This window comes from Macaca fascicularis, chromosome 2 (genome assembly GCF_037993035.2).
Source record: "Macaca fascicularis isolate 582-1 chromosome 2, T2T-MFA8v1.1".
Taxonomy (NCBI): Eukaryota; Metazoa; Chordata; class Mammalia; order Primates; family Cercopithecidae; genus Macaca; species Macaca fascicularis.
In genome coordinates, this window is record NC_088376.1 from 81,714,043 (window position 1) to 81,730,024 (window position 15,982).

General features: G+C 44.8%; 1 protein-coding gene across 4 annotated transcripts in view; it reads left to right on the forward strand.

The window, feature by feature from the left end:
* Positions 1 to 15,008: 15,008 nt before the first annotated feature.
* PRKCI (protein kinase C iota) overlaps positions 15,009 to 15,982 on the forward strand; it is an 85,379-nt gene continuing 84,405 nt past the window's right edge. For all 4 annotated transcript variants that reach the window (XR_012430860.1, XR_012430859.1, XM_045386636.3 and 1 more), the window contains exon 1: positions 15,009 to 15,355. Coding sequence is in view for 1 of the 4 variants with exons in the window: in XM_045386635.3 (XP_045242570.1) it covers positions 15,255 to 15,355 (101 nt within the window). In the remaining 3 variants the exon portion in view is untranslated. The remainder of the gene's footprint in view (positions 15,356 to 15,982) is intronic.

Below are 15,982 nucleotides of genomic sequence, written 5' to 3' on the forward strand. Positions count from 1 at the left end.
TACATGAGCAGCATCATCACGTGAAAATTGCCTTGAGAGCTGGGTGCAGTGGCTCAAGCCTGTAATCCCAGCACTTTGGGAGGCCGAGGCAGGCAGATCACAAGGCCAGGAGATTGAGACCATCCTGGCTAACATGGTGTAACCCCATCTCTACTAAAAAATACAAAAAATTAGCCGGGTGTGGTGGTGGGCGCCTGTAGTCCCAGCTACTCGGGAGGCAGAGGCAGGAGAATGGCATGAACCTGGGAGGCAGAGCTTGCAGTGAGCTGAGATCGCACCACTGCACTCCAGCCTGGACAACAGAGCAAGACTCCGTCTCAAAAAGAAAAAAAAAGAAAATTGGTTTGAAATGCAGAATCTGGGGCCCAATTCTAGACCGTCTAAATCAGAACCTGAACTTTAACAAAATCCCCACCTAGGCTGGGCATGGTGGCTCACACCTGTAATCCCAGCACTTTGGGAGGAGGCCAAAGGTGATCCTGAGGTCGGGAGTTCAAGACCAGCCTGGCCAACATGGTGAAACCCCATCTCTGGTAAAAATACAGAAATTAGCTGGGCGTGGTGGCGGGTGCCTGTAATCCTAGATATCTGGGAGGCTGAGACAGGAGAATCGCTTGAAGCCAAGAGGTTGCAGTGAGCCGAGATCGCACCACTGCACTCCAGCCTGGGTGACAGAGTGAGACTCCATCTAAAAGAAGGAAGGAAGGAGGGAAGGAAGGAAGGAAGGAAGGAAGGAAGGAAGGAAGGAAGGAAGGAAGGAAGGAAGGATCCCCACCTTATTTGTATATATAGTGAAGTATGAGAGGACTGACATAGACAACATAGAGTAACTTCCAGCTAGTCGTATCTACCATTCCATGATTCTGATTGAAATATTTCAAGTTACATAAAATGAGAGTCACTTATGTAAGAGTTGTGTTTGACTTGAGGACACAGACTACTCAGCAGGCTGAACTAACTTTCCGGGTCACAGCTTTAAATTAACAAGGGAAGCAGAAAATAAAGACTTGCTCTGCTTGTTGTTGCTGGGTTCCCTCCTATCACATTAAGATTCATTTTAATACTCAAGTGTACATAAACCATAGGCTAATATTGGTTGAGTTTTTACAATTTTCCGTGTGCCACAAAGAACTTAAAATATAAGATTCCTGCCTCCTGCTTGAGGCACCTAATGACAATGGGAGCCTTGCTTTAAAAGGCTCAGTGTATGGAGCCCTGGGATGATTTAATTATAGAGGGCTTCCTAATTTGTTATTCTTATCCAGAATAGGAAGCCATCCAATTCAGTAAAATATCTCCTGCTTGAGTCATGGGGTGAAAAGCACGGGGTGCAGGTGAACTAAAGCAGCTTTATCTCTAGAGTGCTATTCCCATTGACATTGTATATGTGATTAGGCAGCCAGAAAATCATCGCAGACTATGAACTCTACTTTCCCCCTGATTTATCTGTGGCCCAAAATAGGATATAGTTTAGTTCAATTCAAGGTCAGCAGAAATTCAATATGAAAACACTTGAGTCCATTAGGAAATAGGCGGAAGTGGTGGAGAAAATGAGCTAGTCTTCTGTGTCGGGGGAGCAGTTAGCAACTTTGCTAGGAGGAGGCATTTACTCCAGAGGCTGTGGGAGAGAACTCGATAATTGAAGGAGGCCATTGTGGAGGTGGGCGAGGGGCTGTAGCAGGGATACTATTAAAATAGGTTTATATTTTCTTTCTCTCTCTTTTTTTTTTTTTCTTTTTTTGAGACGAAGTCTTGCTCTGTCGCCTGGGCTGGAGTGCAGTGGCCGGATCTCAGCTCACTGCAAGCTCCGCCTCCCAGGTTTACGCCATTCTCCTGCCTCAGCCTCCCGAATAGCTGGGACTACAGGCGCCCGCCACCTCGCCCGGCTAGCTTTTTGTATTTTTTAGTAGAGACGGGGTTTCACCGTGTTAGCCAGGATGGTCTCGATCTCCTGACCTCGTGATCCGTCCGTCTCGGCCTCCCAAAGTGCTGGGATTACAGGCTTGAGCCACCGCGCCCGGCCTTTTTTTTTTTTTTTTTTTTTTTTTTTTTTTTTTTTTTTTTGAGCCAGGGTCTTATTCTGTCTCCCAGGCTGGAGTGCCGTGACTCGATCTCAGCTCACTGCAACCTCCGCCTCTGTGGCTCAAGTGATTCTCCCACCTCAGCCTCCCCAGGAGACTACAGGGAAGGACTGGGACTACAGGAGCGCCCCACCACGCTTGGCTAATGTTTTTGTGGGTTTTTTTGAGACAGGGTCTCACTGTGTTGCCGAGGCTGGAGTACAGTGGCTCACCGCAGCCTCTGCTGCCCGGGCTCAAATGATTCTCATGCCTCATTCTTCCAAGTAGCTGGGACTAGAGGTGCGAGCCACCATCCCCGGCTAATTTTTCTATTTTTTGTAGAGACAAGAGTTTCAACATGTTGTCCAGGCTGGTAATGTTTTTTGTTTGTTTGTTTTTGTTTTTTACATTATTTTGTAGAGGCGAGGTCTCACCATATTGGCGAGGCTGGTCTCAAATTCTTAGGCTCCTTCTGCCTGGGCCTCCCAAAGTGCTGGGAGCCACCGACTCTGGACTAGGTTTATATTTTCCGTTGAATGTGCCATCCTCAAAAACACGTTTGCCTTTTTAAATTGGAGGGTGGCTTACATGTTTTGGTTAATTGTTGTTAGTGACCGTGTACATGGTACAAACTCTTTCAGCATGTCATTTTATTAGTCTACTTTGTGCCTTTTAGTCTAGCCCGACACAAGCGGGTTCTCAAAGCAAATAAGAAGAGTTATCAAAGAAGATGAGGTAGACTTATGTGCTATCGCAATTTATAATTTACTGACACATAGCTGGCACTATTTTGCATTTTTTCTCTTCACTAGTATGTGATCTGACATCACATCTGGATTGTAACTTTCTTGAAAAAAATGCAGAGGGCATAGTGCTTGACACAAGTTAACCCTGTAAGAGTCAATTATCTCGAGGTTTCTTAGACTTCTTTTAGTATTCAGTGGCTTTCATTAAATGAGTGTTCCATAATTCTTTTTTTTAACTGTTGACTCCTGTGGTTAATGGAACCCCCCATCTGTGGTTCAGTAAAACAAATCTCTTCTTTCACTTCTTTTTTTTTTGCATTAACATTGTTCTACTTTACTTTTTTTTTTTTTTGAGACAGAGTTTCGCTCTCGTTGCCCAGGCTGAAGTGCAATGGCGTGGTCTTGGCTCACTGCAACCTCTGCCCCCGGGGTTCAAATGATTGTCCTGCCTCAACCTCCCGAGTAACTGGGATTACAGGCGCCTCCCACCATGCCCAGCTAATTCTTTTGTATTTTTGGTAGAGATGGGATTTCACCATGTTGGTGAGGCTGGTCTCAATCTCCTGACCTCATGTAATCCACCCACCTGCCTCCCAAAGTGCTGGGATTACAGGCATGAGCCACCGCACCCAGACTGTCCTACTTTACATTTTAAGAATTAAACAATTAATCCCACCTCAGGAAATCCTTATTAAATAAAGAATGTTATTACCCTTATCTTACAGATAAGGAAAATGTAGCAAAGTGGTATTGTTCAGTGTCAACAGATGTTATTCAACACCTATTATGTGCTAGGTATGGGGGGCAGAAAGATGAACAAATTACAGTTTCAGCTTTGTAGATGTGCCCACAAGAAAATAAAGTACAGGCCGGGTGCGGTAGCTCACACCTGTAATCCCAGCACTTTGGGAGACAGAGGTGGGCAGATCACCAGATCAGGAAATCGAGACCAGCCTGGCTAACATGGTGAAACCCCGTCTCTACTAAAAATACAAAAATTAGCTGGGCGTGGTGGCGGGTGCCTAACATCCCAGCTACTTGGGAGGCTAAGACAAGAGAATCACTTGAACCTGGGAGGCAGAGGTTTCAGTGAGCTGAGATCACACCATTACACTCCAGCCTGGACAATAAGAGTGAAATTCCATATCGAAAAGAAAAGAAAGTACTATGATACTATGCAATATGTACTGTAACTGGTGTATAAACAGATTACAGAGCAGGAGTACAGAGGAAGAGAAAGAGTGAAGATAATGGACACCCAACAGCCTGGGTGCAAAGGTTAGTTTGTCGATAGGTCCTAGAGAAGGGAAGCGAAAGTCAGGCAAGGATAGTGGGGATTGAGTTAGGGTGGGCATTTCAGGATAACCAGTGGATACTCTGTATATAAAGACAGGGATATGTGTCACTGGCATCAATAAATGAACTCCCCTTTCTGTGATTATCAGGGAACATACGACATTAATTTTTTATTTATATTACTTTAAATTCAAAGTAAAGGGCCGGGCGTGGTGGCTAATGCCTGTAATCCCAGCAGTTTGGGAGGCCAAGGCGGGAGGATCACCTGAGGTCAGAAGCTTGAGACCAGCCTGGCGAATATGGTGAAACCCCATCTCTAATAAAAATACAAAACTTACCAAAGCATGGGGGCGCTGTGCCTGTAGTCCCAGTTACTCAGGAGGTGAGGCAGGAGAATCCCTTGAACCTGGGAGGTGGAGGTTGCAGGAAGCCGAGATCATGCCACTGCACTCCAGCCTGGGTGACAGAGCAAGACTCCGTTTCAAAAATAAATAAATAAATAAATTCGAAGTAAAGCAATTATATTTCAAAGGCAAAACAGATTAAGGCTCAAACTGCTGTATGTCATCATCTGTAGTGTAAGATTGGGTAACTATAATGTAAAAAAGTCTATATAAAGTACTCCCTTATAATGTAAAAAAGTACTCTCTATAATGTAAAGGAGTGAAGGGAGTACTCAGAAATGGCTTACAGATAAAGTTGGCAACATCAGTGGACTGGTGAAGAGGATAGGAGACGAAGCGAAAAAAGGAGGCAAGGAAGTCATGGGGACATGTGTTTGTTTGCTATCTATGCTAACTCAGTAAGATTAATTAATAGAAAAAAAACGAAATTCTCTCATGAACTTCAGCTGTCAAAACTCCAGTAAGGGCCGGGCGCGGTGGCTCAAGCCTGTAATCCCAGCACTTTGGGAGGCCGAGACGGGCGGATCATGAGGTCAGGAGATCGAGACCATCCTGGCTAACACAGTGAAACCCCGTCTCTACTAAAATACAAAAAAAAACTAGCCGGGCGAGGTGGCGGGCGCCTGTAGTCCCAGCTACTCGGGAGGCTGAGGCAGGAGAATGGCGTGAACCCGGGAGGCGGAGCTTGCAGTGAGCTGAGATCCGGCCACTGCACTCCAGCCTGGGCGACAGAGCGAGACTCCGTCTCAAAAAAAAAAATTAAAAAAAAAAAAAAAAAAAAAAAAAAAAAAAACTCCAGTAAGAAATTTTGGTCATTTCTGGTCACAGCTTCTGCCCTGAAGCTTAAGTAAAACAATGAATATGATATAGTCCTATGCTTTATAATGATGTTTTGGTTAATGATGGACTGCATACAGGACAGTGGTCCATACCTGATAATTCCTATTGCCTAGTGACGCCATAGTCATCCTAACATTATAGTGCAATGAATTACCTTTTTAATGTTTAGGTATGTTTAGATATACAAAAATACTTGCCATTGTGTTACAGTTGCCTACAGCATTCACTATAGTAACATACTGTACAGATATGTAACCTAAAAGCAATAGGCTATACCATTTAGTCTAGGTGTATAGGAGGATGTACCATCAAGGTTTCTGTAAGTACACTCTACACACAATGTTCACACCATGATGAAATCACCAAACAACAAGTTTCTCAGAACATATTCCTGTTATTAAGCAATGCATGATTGCATTGAGAGATGATTGACTGGGCACGGTGGCTAATGCTTGTAGTACCAGCACTTTGGGAGGCCGAGGCAGGCAGATCACCTGAGGTTGGGAGTTCAAGATCAGCCTGACGAACATGGAGAAACTCTGTCTCTACTAAAAATACAAAATTAGCCAGGCCTGGTGGCACACACCTGTAATCCCAGCTACTCGCGAGGCTGAGGCAGAAGAATCACTTGAAGCCGGGAGATGGAGGTTGCAGTAAGCCGAGATTGCACCATTGCACTCCAGCCTGGGTGACAAGAGCAAAACTCCGTCTCAAAGAAAAAAAAGAAAAAGAAAGAAAGAAATGATCACTTGCTGGGCTCCCTAGCTCATACCTGTAATCCCAGCCGTTTAGGAAGCTGAGGCGGGTGGATCACTTGAGGTCAGCTGTTCAAGACCAGCCTGGCCAACATGGTGAAACCCCATCTCTACTAAAAACACCAAAATTAGTCGGGCATGGTGGTGGGCACCTGTAATCCCAGTTACTCGGCAGGCTGAGGCAGGAGAAATGCTTGAACCCAGGAGGTGGAGGTTGCAGTGAGCTGAGATGGCGCCACTGCACACCAGCCTGGGTGACAGAGCGAGACTCTGTCTAAAAAAAAAAAAAAAAAAAAAAAAAAACACACAGGACCTGTGTCTATTGCTTATTTTCTCATTCACCATTCTCCAACTAGGTTATTTCTTTGCTCCACATTAGGACAACTGCTCTGATGATTATAAAATGAGAATCTTGGCCAAAACATTTAAAATCTCTTAAGCCTATGGGATTAATGAGCATCAATTCATTAATTTTCTCCTATTAAAGGTATCACAGTGAGCAATGGCAAGAATAATTCAGTCCAGTGCCCAATGCTTATTTCCACAAGATCGCAAAATCCCTTCAAATAATTAAGACTTCTAGTTAAATACTGTTCTCTCCTTTTTATGACATTATCACATGCTCTGTGTAACCGCTGAAGAATGCTGGGTTAAGGGTGATAGGCTTCTGTGAAGTTGAGGGTTTAAGTAAGCACCATTTTAAGTACAGCAGAAATAAAATGGGCTGTGAGGCTTGTTCAAAGTGTCTACCATTGGCTTCCCATTTTATATCATTTGATTCTCAGTTGAGAAACAGTCATCAAGGAGGCAGTGGCAAAATTTTAAAGATATAAGGAACATAGCAAACACATTTTTTTTTTTTTTTTTTTTTTTGAGACGGAGTCTGGCTCTGTGGCCCAGGCTAGAGTGCAGTGGCCAGATCTCAGCTCACTGCAAGCTCCGCCTCCCAGGTTTACGCCATTCTCCTGCCTCAGCCTCCTGAGTAGCTGGGACTACAGGCGCCCGCCATCTCGCCCGGCTAGTTTTTTGTATTTTTTCAGTAGAGACGAGGTTTCACCGGGTTAGCCAGGATGGTCTCGATCTCCTGACCTCGTGATCCGCCCGTCTCGGCCTCCCAAAGTGCTGGGATTACAGGCTTGAGCCACCGCGCCCGGCCGCAAACACATTTTTATATTTGATCCTCGCTGCATGGTATACTGGTAAAGTTAATTAAGACTGAATATAGAGGTCTACCTATTGTGGTTAGCTATTTTCTTGGTAAAACAGCTGAATTTGTAGAAAGGAAACCAAATTTCCTGAAGATATGATTAATGTTATGCGAGGTTCCTTTTTTAAAATTATTTATTTATTTATTTATTTATTTATTTATTTATTTGAGACCAAGTCTTGCTCTGTCGCACAGGCTGGAGTGCAGTGGCACGATCTCAGCTCACTGCAAGCTCCGCCTCCCGGGTTCACGCCATTCTCCGGCCTCAGCCTCCGGAGTAGCTGGGACTACAGGCGCCCGCCACCACGCCCGGCTAATTTTTTTTGTGTTTTTAGTAGAGACGGGATTTCACCATGTTAGCCAGGATGATCTTGATCTCCTGACCTCATGATCCGCCCACCTTGGCCTCCCAAAGGGCTGAGATTACAGGCGTGAGCCACCGCGCCCGCCTGCAAGGTTCCTTTTATACCCTTTTACTCAATCCTGTCTTCTTTAAACTAAAGAGATAGCGCAAGAGTTTCCAGTATTTTGTTACCAAAAATGACATAATTTCTGTGCCTTGATCATCCTGTATGCATAATTCTTTCTGCCTTATATCTATTTTAACTATATCATACTGACTTTAAAAATTAACATCAGAGCACTTCCAGTACGAAGACATGATGAACTCAGTAGACATTTTCCCCAGTAAAATAATCGTAACTTGTGAAAATTATAAATAAACAATGACTGTTGGATCAGTCTGTGGAGCAATTTATGCCATAGGACAATGTCAAAAACACTGGAGCAATCAGCTAGTAATTAGTAGAGGCTAACAGCTGGGAGTGATATTAACAAAGATAAACCATCCAAAAACTTTACAGGGAGATGAGGAAAAAAGTCAGAGAACCTGGTTAAAACCACTGTCGGACAGGAGCTCACGCCTGTAATCCCAGCACTTTGGGGGACCGAGGCGGGTGGATCACGAGGTCAGAAGATCAAGACCATCCTGGTTAACATGCTAAAACCCCGTCTCTACTAAAAATACAAAAAAAAAAAAAAAAAAAAAAAAAAAAAAATTAGCCGGGCATGGTGGCGGGCGCCTGTAGCCCCAGCTACTCGGGAGACTGAGGCAGGAGAATGGCGTGAATCCAGGAGGTGGAGCTTGCAGTGAGCCAAGATTGCACCACTGCACTCCATCTAGCCTGGGTGACAGAGCAAGACTCCATCTAAAAACAAAACAAAACAAAAAAAACCCACTGTCATCCCTGAGGAAGGAGGAGGAGAGGAGGAGAGAGTCAGGGTGACAGAAAATTGCAAAACTGTACTTTTCTGAGGAGCACCATGAGAGGCCGCACACTGGGGGACATAGACTTTGCTGAACTAGTCTAGCCAAGTCACTAAACAAATAAACAAGCAAACAACAACGACAACAAGCCCTGGAGCCAGGGGTCAGTATCCAGAGTTGCTGAATGGAAATGTACAGCGTACAACAAAAAAATTGTAAGACACAGAAACAGAAAAGTGTGACCCCTTCACACAGAAACTGCCTTGAGAGGACACAGATATTGGGCCTAGCAGATAAAGACTTCAAAGCAGTTATTATAAATACATTTAAAGAACTCAAGAAAACTATGCTTTAAAAATTAAAGAAAGAGGCTGGGCGCGGTGGCTCACACCTGTAATCCCAGCATTTTGGGAGGCCAAGGTGGGTGGATCATGAGGTCAGGAGTTTGAGACCAGTCTGGCCAACATGGTGAAACCCTGTCTCTACTAAAAAATACAAAAATTAGCCAGGCGCAGTGGTGAGCACCTGTGATCCCAGCTACTCAGGAGGCTGAGGCAGGAGAATCACTTGAACCTGGGAGGCAGAGATTGCAGTGAGCCAAGATCATGCCACTGCATTCCAGCCTGGGCAACAGAGCATAACTCCATCTTAAATAAATAAAAATTAAAGAAAAGTCTGATGAAAATGTTTTACCAAATGGAGAATATCAATAAAGAGAAAGTTTAAAACAAAAAAGAACCAAATATAAAATCTAGAGTTGAAAAGTACAGAAATAAAAAATTTGGTTGTGTTTGGTGGCTCATGCCTGTAATCCCAACACTTTGGGAAGCCAAGGCTGGTGGACCACTTGAAGTTGGGAGTTCAAGACCAGCCTGGACAACATAGTGAAATGCTGTTTCTACTAAAAATACAAAAATTAGCTGGGCGTGGTGGCAGATGCCTGTAATTCCAGCTATTCGGGAGGCTGAGGCTGGAGAATCTCTTGAACCCAGGTGGTGGAGGTTGCAATGAGCCAAGATCGCTCCACTGCATTCCAGCCTGGGTGACAAAAGCAAAACTATGTCTCAAAAAAAAAAAAAAAAATTCACTGTAGGGGCTCAACACGAGATTTGAACTAGCAGAAGACGTAATCAGTGAATATATTCTGAAGAAGAGAGAGGGAAAAAGGAGGGAAAAAATGAACAGTACATCAAGAAAATGTGGAACACCATTATGTGCACCAATATATGCATAAAGGGATACCAGCAGGATAGAAGAGAAAAATAAACAAAAAATATCTGAAGAAATAATAGCTGAAAACTTCCCAAATTTGATGAAAAAGTTTAATGTAAACAAACATCTAAGGAACTCAGCAAACACTAAAGTAGGATAAATGCAAAGAGATGTAAACACAGACATGTCAAGAGCAAAATGTTGAAAAACAAAGAGAATCTTGAAGTCAGCAAGAGAAACATGGCTCATGTACAAGGGAACCCTAGTAAGATTAATAGCTGACTTCTCATCAGAAATGTTGGAGGCCAGAAAGCAGACATTTCAAAGTGCTGAAAGAAAAAAACATGACCAAGAATCTTGTATTCAGCAAAACTATCTTTTTATTTATTTTTATTTTTTATTTATTTATTTTTTTAAGAGATCGAATCTCACTCTGTTGCCCAGGCTAGAGTGCAGTGGTGCAATCTCGGCTCACTGCAAGCTCTGCCTCCCGGGTTCAAGCAATTCTCCTGCCTCAGCCTCCCGAATAGCTAGGACTACAGGTGCACACCACCATGCCTGGCTAATTTTTTGTATATATATATTTTTTTAGTAGAGACGGGCTTTCACTGTGTTGCCCAGGCTAGTCTCCAACTCCTGAGCTCAGGCAATTCACCGACCTTGGCCTCTCAAAGTGCTAGGATTACAGACATGAGCCATTGCGCCCTGCCCAGCAAAACTATATTTTTAAAATGGAGACGAAATTAAGACATCTTCAGATAAGCAACAACTGAGAGAACTTGCTGTGAGCCAACACACCTCGTAAGAACACGAAAAGAAGTTCTTCAAGCTGAAAGCAAGTTACCTCAGACAGTAAATCAAATCTACATGGAAAAAGAAAAGAAAAAAATAACAGTGGTAAAGGTAATTATGTAAATAATTATGAGTGTGTATAATTACATATTTTTTCTCCTTTCTTTCCTTAACTCATTCACATATGAATATAATTGTATTTTTGGATCGATAACATATAGATATGTGACATATTTGACAATAACTTCACAGAGAAGGCAGGTAGGAATAAAACTGTATCGGTGTAAGGAAATAATACCAGATGGTAACTAATCTACAAAAAGAAATGAAGAGCACTAGAAATGGTGAATAAAAAGGTTAACATAACAAGCTCTATAAATATATGCTTGCTTTCTTGTCTTGTCTTAGCTTCTTTAAAATACATAAAATTACATAAATAATTATAACAACTGTTTGGTTTGTAACATATATATGTAATATATATTACAAAAATATTAGCAATATGGGAGGGAGGAATCATTACATAGAAGTAATATTTCTATATCTCATTGGAATTAATTAGCATAAATTTGAGGTAGATCCTGATATGTTTAAAAAGTATAATCTAGGGCCAGGCATGGTGGCTCACACCTATAATCCCAGCACCTTGGAAGGCTGAGACAGGCAGATCACGAGGTCAGGAGATCAAGACCATCCTGGCTAACACAGTGAAACCCCATCTCTACTAAAAAATACAAAAAATTAGCCGGGCGTGGTGGCGGGCACCTGTAGTCCCAGCTACTCAGGAGGCTGAGGCAGGAGAATGGCATGAACCTGAGAGGCAGAAGTTGCAGTGAGCCGAGATCATGCCACTGCACTCCAGCCTGGGCAACAGAGCGAGACTCCATCTAAAAAAAAAAAAAAGTATAATCTAAGCCCTAGAGCAGTTACTAAGAAAATAACTCAAAATATGTATGTTTAGAAAGTCATTGAAGGTATTAAAATCATCCACCAGAAAATATTCATGCAAAGGGAAGCAGTAAAGAGTAATAGAGGAACAAAAAACACATGAGACATAGAAAACAAAGAGTAAAATGGCAGATGAAATTCCAGTCACATAAATACATAAAAATTAAATGAATTAAATAACTTTTTTTTTTTTTTAAGATGGAGTTTCACTCTTGTTGCCCAGGCTGGAGTGCAATGGTGCGATCTTGGCTCACTGCACCCTCTGCCTCCCAGGTTCAAGTGATTCTCCTGCTTCAGCCTCCTGAGTAGCTGGGATTACAAGTGGCCACCATCACACCGGGCTCATTTTTGTAGTAGAGATAGGGTTTCACCATATTGGCCAGGCTGGTCTCGAACTCCTGACTTCAGGTGATCCACCCCCTCCTTGGCCTCCCAAAGTGCTGGGATTACAGGTGTGAGCCACTGCACTCGGCCAAATAACGTTTGTTTGTTTGTTTGGGACAGGTTCTCACGCTGTTGCCCAGACTGGAGTGCAGTGGCGTGATCTCTGCTCACCACAACCTCTGCCTCCCGGGCTCAAGCGATTCTCCTGCCTCAGCCTCCCGAGTAGCTGGGATTACAGGCACATGCCACCACGCCCGACTAACTTTTGTATTTTTAGTAGAGACGGGGTTTCTCCATGTTGGCCAGGCTGGTCTTGAACTCCTGACCTGAAATGATCCACCCACCTCAACCTCCCAAAGTGCTGGGATTACAGGCATGAGCCACTGTGCCGGGCCAAATTAAATAACTTAACCTAAGATGGAGATTGTCAGACTGGATAATAAAACAAGTTCCAATGGTGTGATATTATATATACAGGATATACACTTTAGATTTAAAGATGCAAACAGATGGTAAGTTAATTTTTTTTTTTTTTTTTTTTGAGACGGAGTCTCTCTCCGTCGCCTAGGCTGAAGTGCAGTGGGGCAATCTCGGTTCACTGCAAGCTCCGCCTTCTGGGTTCACGTCATTCTCCTGCCTCAGCCTCCCACGTAGCTGGGACTACAGGTGCCTGCCACTGCGCCCGGCTAATTTTTGTATTTTTAGTAGAGACGGGGTTTCACCATGTTAGCCAGGATGGTCTCGATCTCCTGACCTTGTGATCCGCCTGTCTCAGCCTCCCAAAGTGCTGGGATTACAGGCGTGAGCCACCGTGCCCAGCCAAAGAAAAAAAAATTTTTTTTTTTAAAGATATACTGGCTGGGCATAGTGGCTCACATCTGTAATCACAGCACTTTGAGAGGCTAAGGCAGGCGCATCACCTGAGGTCAGGAGTTTGAGACCACCCTGGCCAACATGGCGAAACCCCGGCTCTACTAAAAATACAAAAATTAGCCAGGCATGGTGGTGTGTGCCTGTAATCCTAGCTACTCAGGAGGCTGAGGCAGGAGAATCGCTTGAACCTGGGAGGTGGAGGTTGCAGTGAGCTGAGATCATGCCACTGCACTCCAGCCTGGGCAACAGAATGAGACTCCATCTCAAAAAAAAAAAGATATACCATCTAAACAGCAACCTTAAGGGAGCTGTAGTGGCTATATTACTATCAGAAAAGATAGACTTTAAAACAAAAAAATGTTATTCAGGTATGGTGGAATGCGCCTGTAGTCCCAGCTACTCAGGAGGCTGTGGTGGGAGGATTGCTTGAGTCAAGAAGTTTAAGACTGTAGTGTGCTATGAGCGCATTTGTGACTAGCCACTGCACTCCAGCCTAAGCATCATAGTGAGTCTCCATCTCTAAAAAAATGAAAACAAAAAATGCTTTCCCTGATAATCACAAGTAAAGCTCCATCTTTCAGAGAAAGAAAACTTATTTATACAGTGGTATTGATGCAAATTATCAATATGTACAGATTCTCATAGCTGACAAAGTAAGCAGTAAGCCTCCTCTGGAAACAATGGTCACCTTCAAAGCATGCTATGAGGTCAGTGAAGAAGGATTTTTCAAAATGCTAAGGAATCATGATCAAGAACATTTTCCATGTCTTACCTTTCATTTCTCTATACATTTTCACTCCCTATATGACATAAATTTCTTTTTCTACAGCATTACAAATTTGTCACAAGCCTGCTAAATTTTCCACTAGAAATAACGTATATTCCATAGTTAATCCCTCTGTATTAAACATGCTGATGCAGGTCTCCAATTGGTGAAAACCTGATACCAAGTTTTCAATGGGATTTTTGTTTGTCTGTTTAAGAGATGGGGTCTCACCATGTTGCTCAGGCTGGCCTTGAACTCCTGGGCTCAAGTGATCCTCCTGCCTCAGCCTCTCAAAGGCTGGGACTACAGGCATGTAGCCCTTTGCCTGACTCAAGGGGAATTTTTAGTAAGAGTATATAATCCAAGTCTGTAGCAGTTGGAGGATGTCGTACCACGCTAAAATGTCACACATAACTGATGACTCAGTCCCCCAAGCCTATTTTATCATCGTAAAGAAAGCTATTTCTTTGATTATTCCAACTCGTTCAGCACCAGGACTGCTGTAGGGGCTGGATTCATGCTACCTGTAGTTGCAGTGTAAATTATGTGTCAGAGCCAACATCCTAGGAAAGTCAGAGACTAGGTTACAAGGACGATTCTTTCTAATCCTTGGTAAGCCAGTTTTTAACAGAATGAAATGCTCTTGGATTGACTGACTTGATTGGGCAAGTATTCATTATGCTCTTGTTCCATGCAAGGGCAGTCTACAAGGGCCTAGATATGGGGGCCCCCAAATAAGAAAAATCGGGTTTTCATCCTATCTTCTGGTTGACTTTCTTCCTTTATTATATTTGTTACATATGTTATTAAATTATTTCCATAAAAGAGGTTACGCTGAGCAGGTAACCAAATTCTTGTTCCCCAAAAAGACATGTATAATTTAGACGATTTATGCAATTAGAAGATGGGAGACTTAATCAGATAATAAAGTCTAGAACGTGAGAAAGCCCAGTCATTTCCAGGACCTTCAGATGCCCAAGCTGGATCCAGGTTTTCCACCCCAACAGCTCCAGGGAGCACGCTGGAGAGAGAGACTTCACCAACGGGAAGGCGCGCAACCCTACGCGCAAGGAACCTCAAGTCCCAGAATGCCATGAGGACTCCAAATCCCAGAAACCTGCACGCAAATCTATCCCGGGTGCCAAGTCGGCCGACCGCAGGCGTGACCAAGTTGCGAGACTAGGGTGAGGTGTCGTAGAATTTGTCCCTACCATTGTTCCTCCAGGGAAGAGACTTTAGTGATCTAGAGCTGGTCATTGTCTCTTTCACAGCTCGCGTGAAAGCACCCCTCCTGGCCTGTTTGATGCCATAAGCAGCGTCTCCCATTCCCTCTGTCTCCTTTCTCTGCCCCCGTAAGGATGGTTCAGCCCGGCATTGAGGCTCCTTGAGCTGGCTAGATGGTTGCGCCCGCCCTACCCCGGAATGTGGGCCTTTGGAGCGAGCGAAGTGGGAGGGACCGACGCAGGAGGTGTCCTGGGCCCGGGCGGCTGTAGAGGCGGCGGCGCCTACGGGGAGTGGGAGGAGCCGCGCGGTTCCGGCTGCTCCGGCGAGGCGACCCTTGGGTCGGCGCTGCGGGCGAGGTGGGCAGGTAGGTGGGCTGACGGCCGCGGCTCTCCGACAGGCGCGGGCGGCGGAGTCCCCCACGGGGTCCGGAGCGCCCCCCCGCACCCCCGGCCTCCAGTGTTGAGGCGGGGGAGTGAGGAGATGCCGACTCAGAGGGACAGCAGCACCATGTCCCACACGGTCGCAGGCGGCGGCAGCGGGGACCATTCCCACCAGGTCCGGGTGAAAGCCTACTACCGCGGGTGAGTGTCCTGGGGCAGGGCGCGTGGGCGGGAGGGGACAGGCCGGCTCCACTCGGCATGGAGGAGGGGAGGGTGAGGGGCTGGAGGTGTTGTAGGCGGGTTGGGCTGGGCGGGCGGGCGGCTCCGGTGACTCAGGGCGAATGACGAAGTGATGGGGGTGGGGGCGAAGCAAGGGGACGCAGGACTGGAGGGGTACCCAGGTATGGCAGTGCGGGGACCCAAGGGGCCAGAGTAGGGTCCGAGGAGGAACCTAAGGGATAGAGTAGGTGCACCTGGTGTGGACGAGAGACTCGTCTACTGAGAGCTTTGTAGTGGCCTTGCATCCTTAAGTCTGGGTGTATTTGGGGTTGCGAGTTGAGGATTCCAAGCGGTGCTTTAGTTAACTCTGTTTGCTGTGGGGATAGAAAACGGGACTACTTCAGTTAGCTGGCCGTTTTGATTACCAGCAGGCCTAACGCCTCTTGTTCTCTTAGATATATCTTCATCCCCGTTGTGTTCACGTAGTGTATCTGCACTGCCAGTATATTAGACATAGGGGTTGTATTTAAGAATCAAGTCGATGCGTTTTCAGGGACGTGCAGTGGGTACTTATGTCTCGTCAAGATTAAGTTGCATGTGTGTAAATCA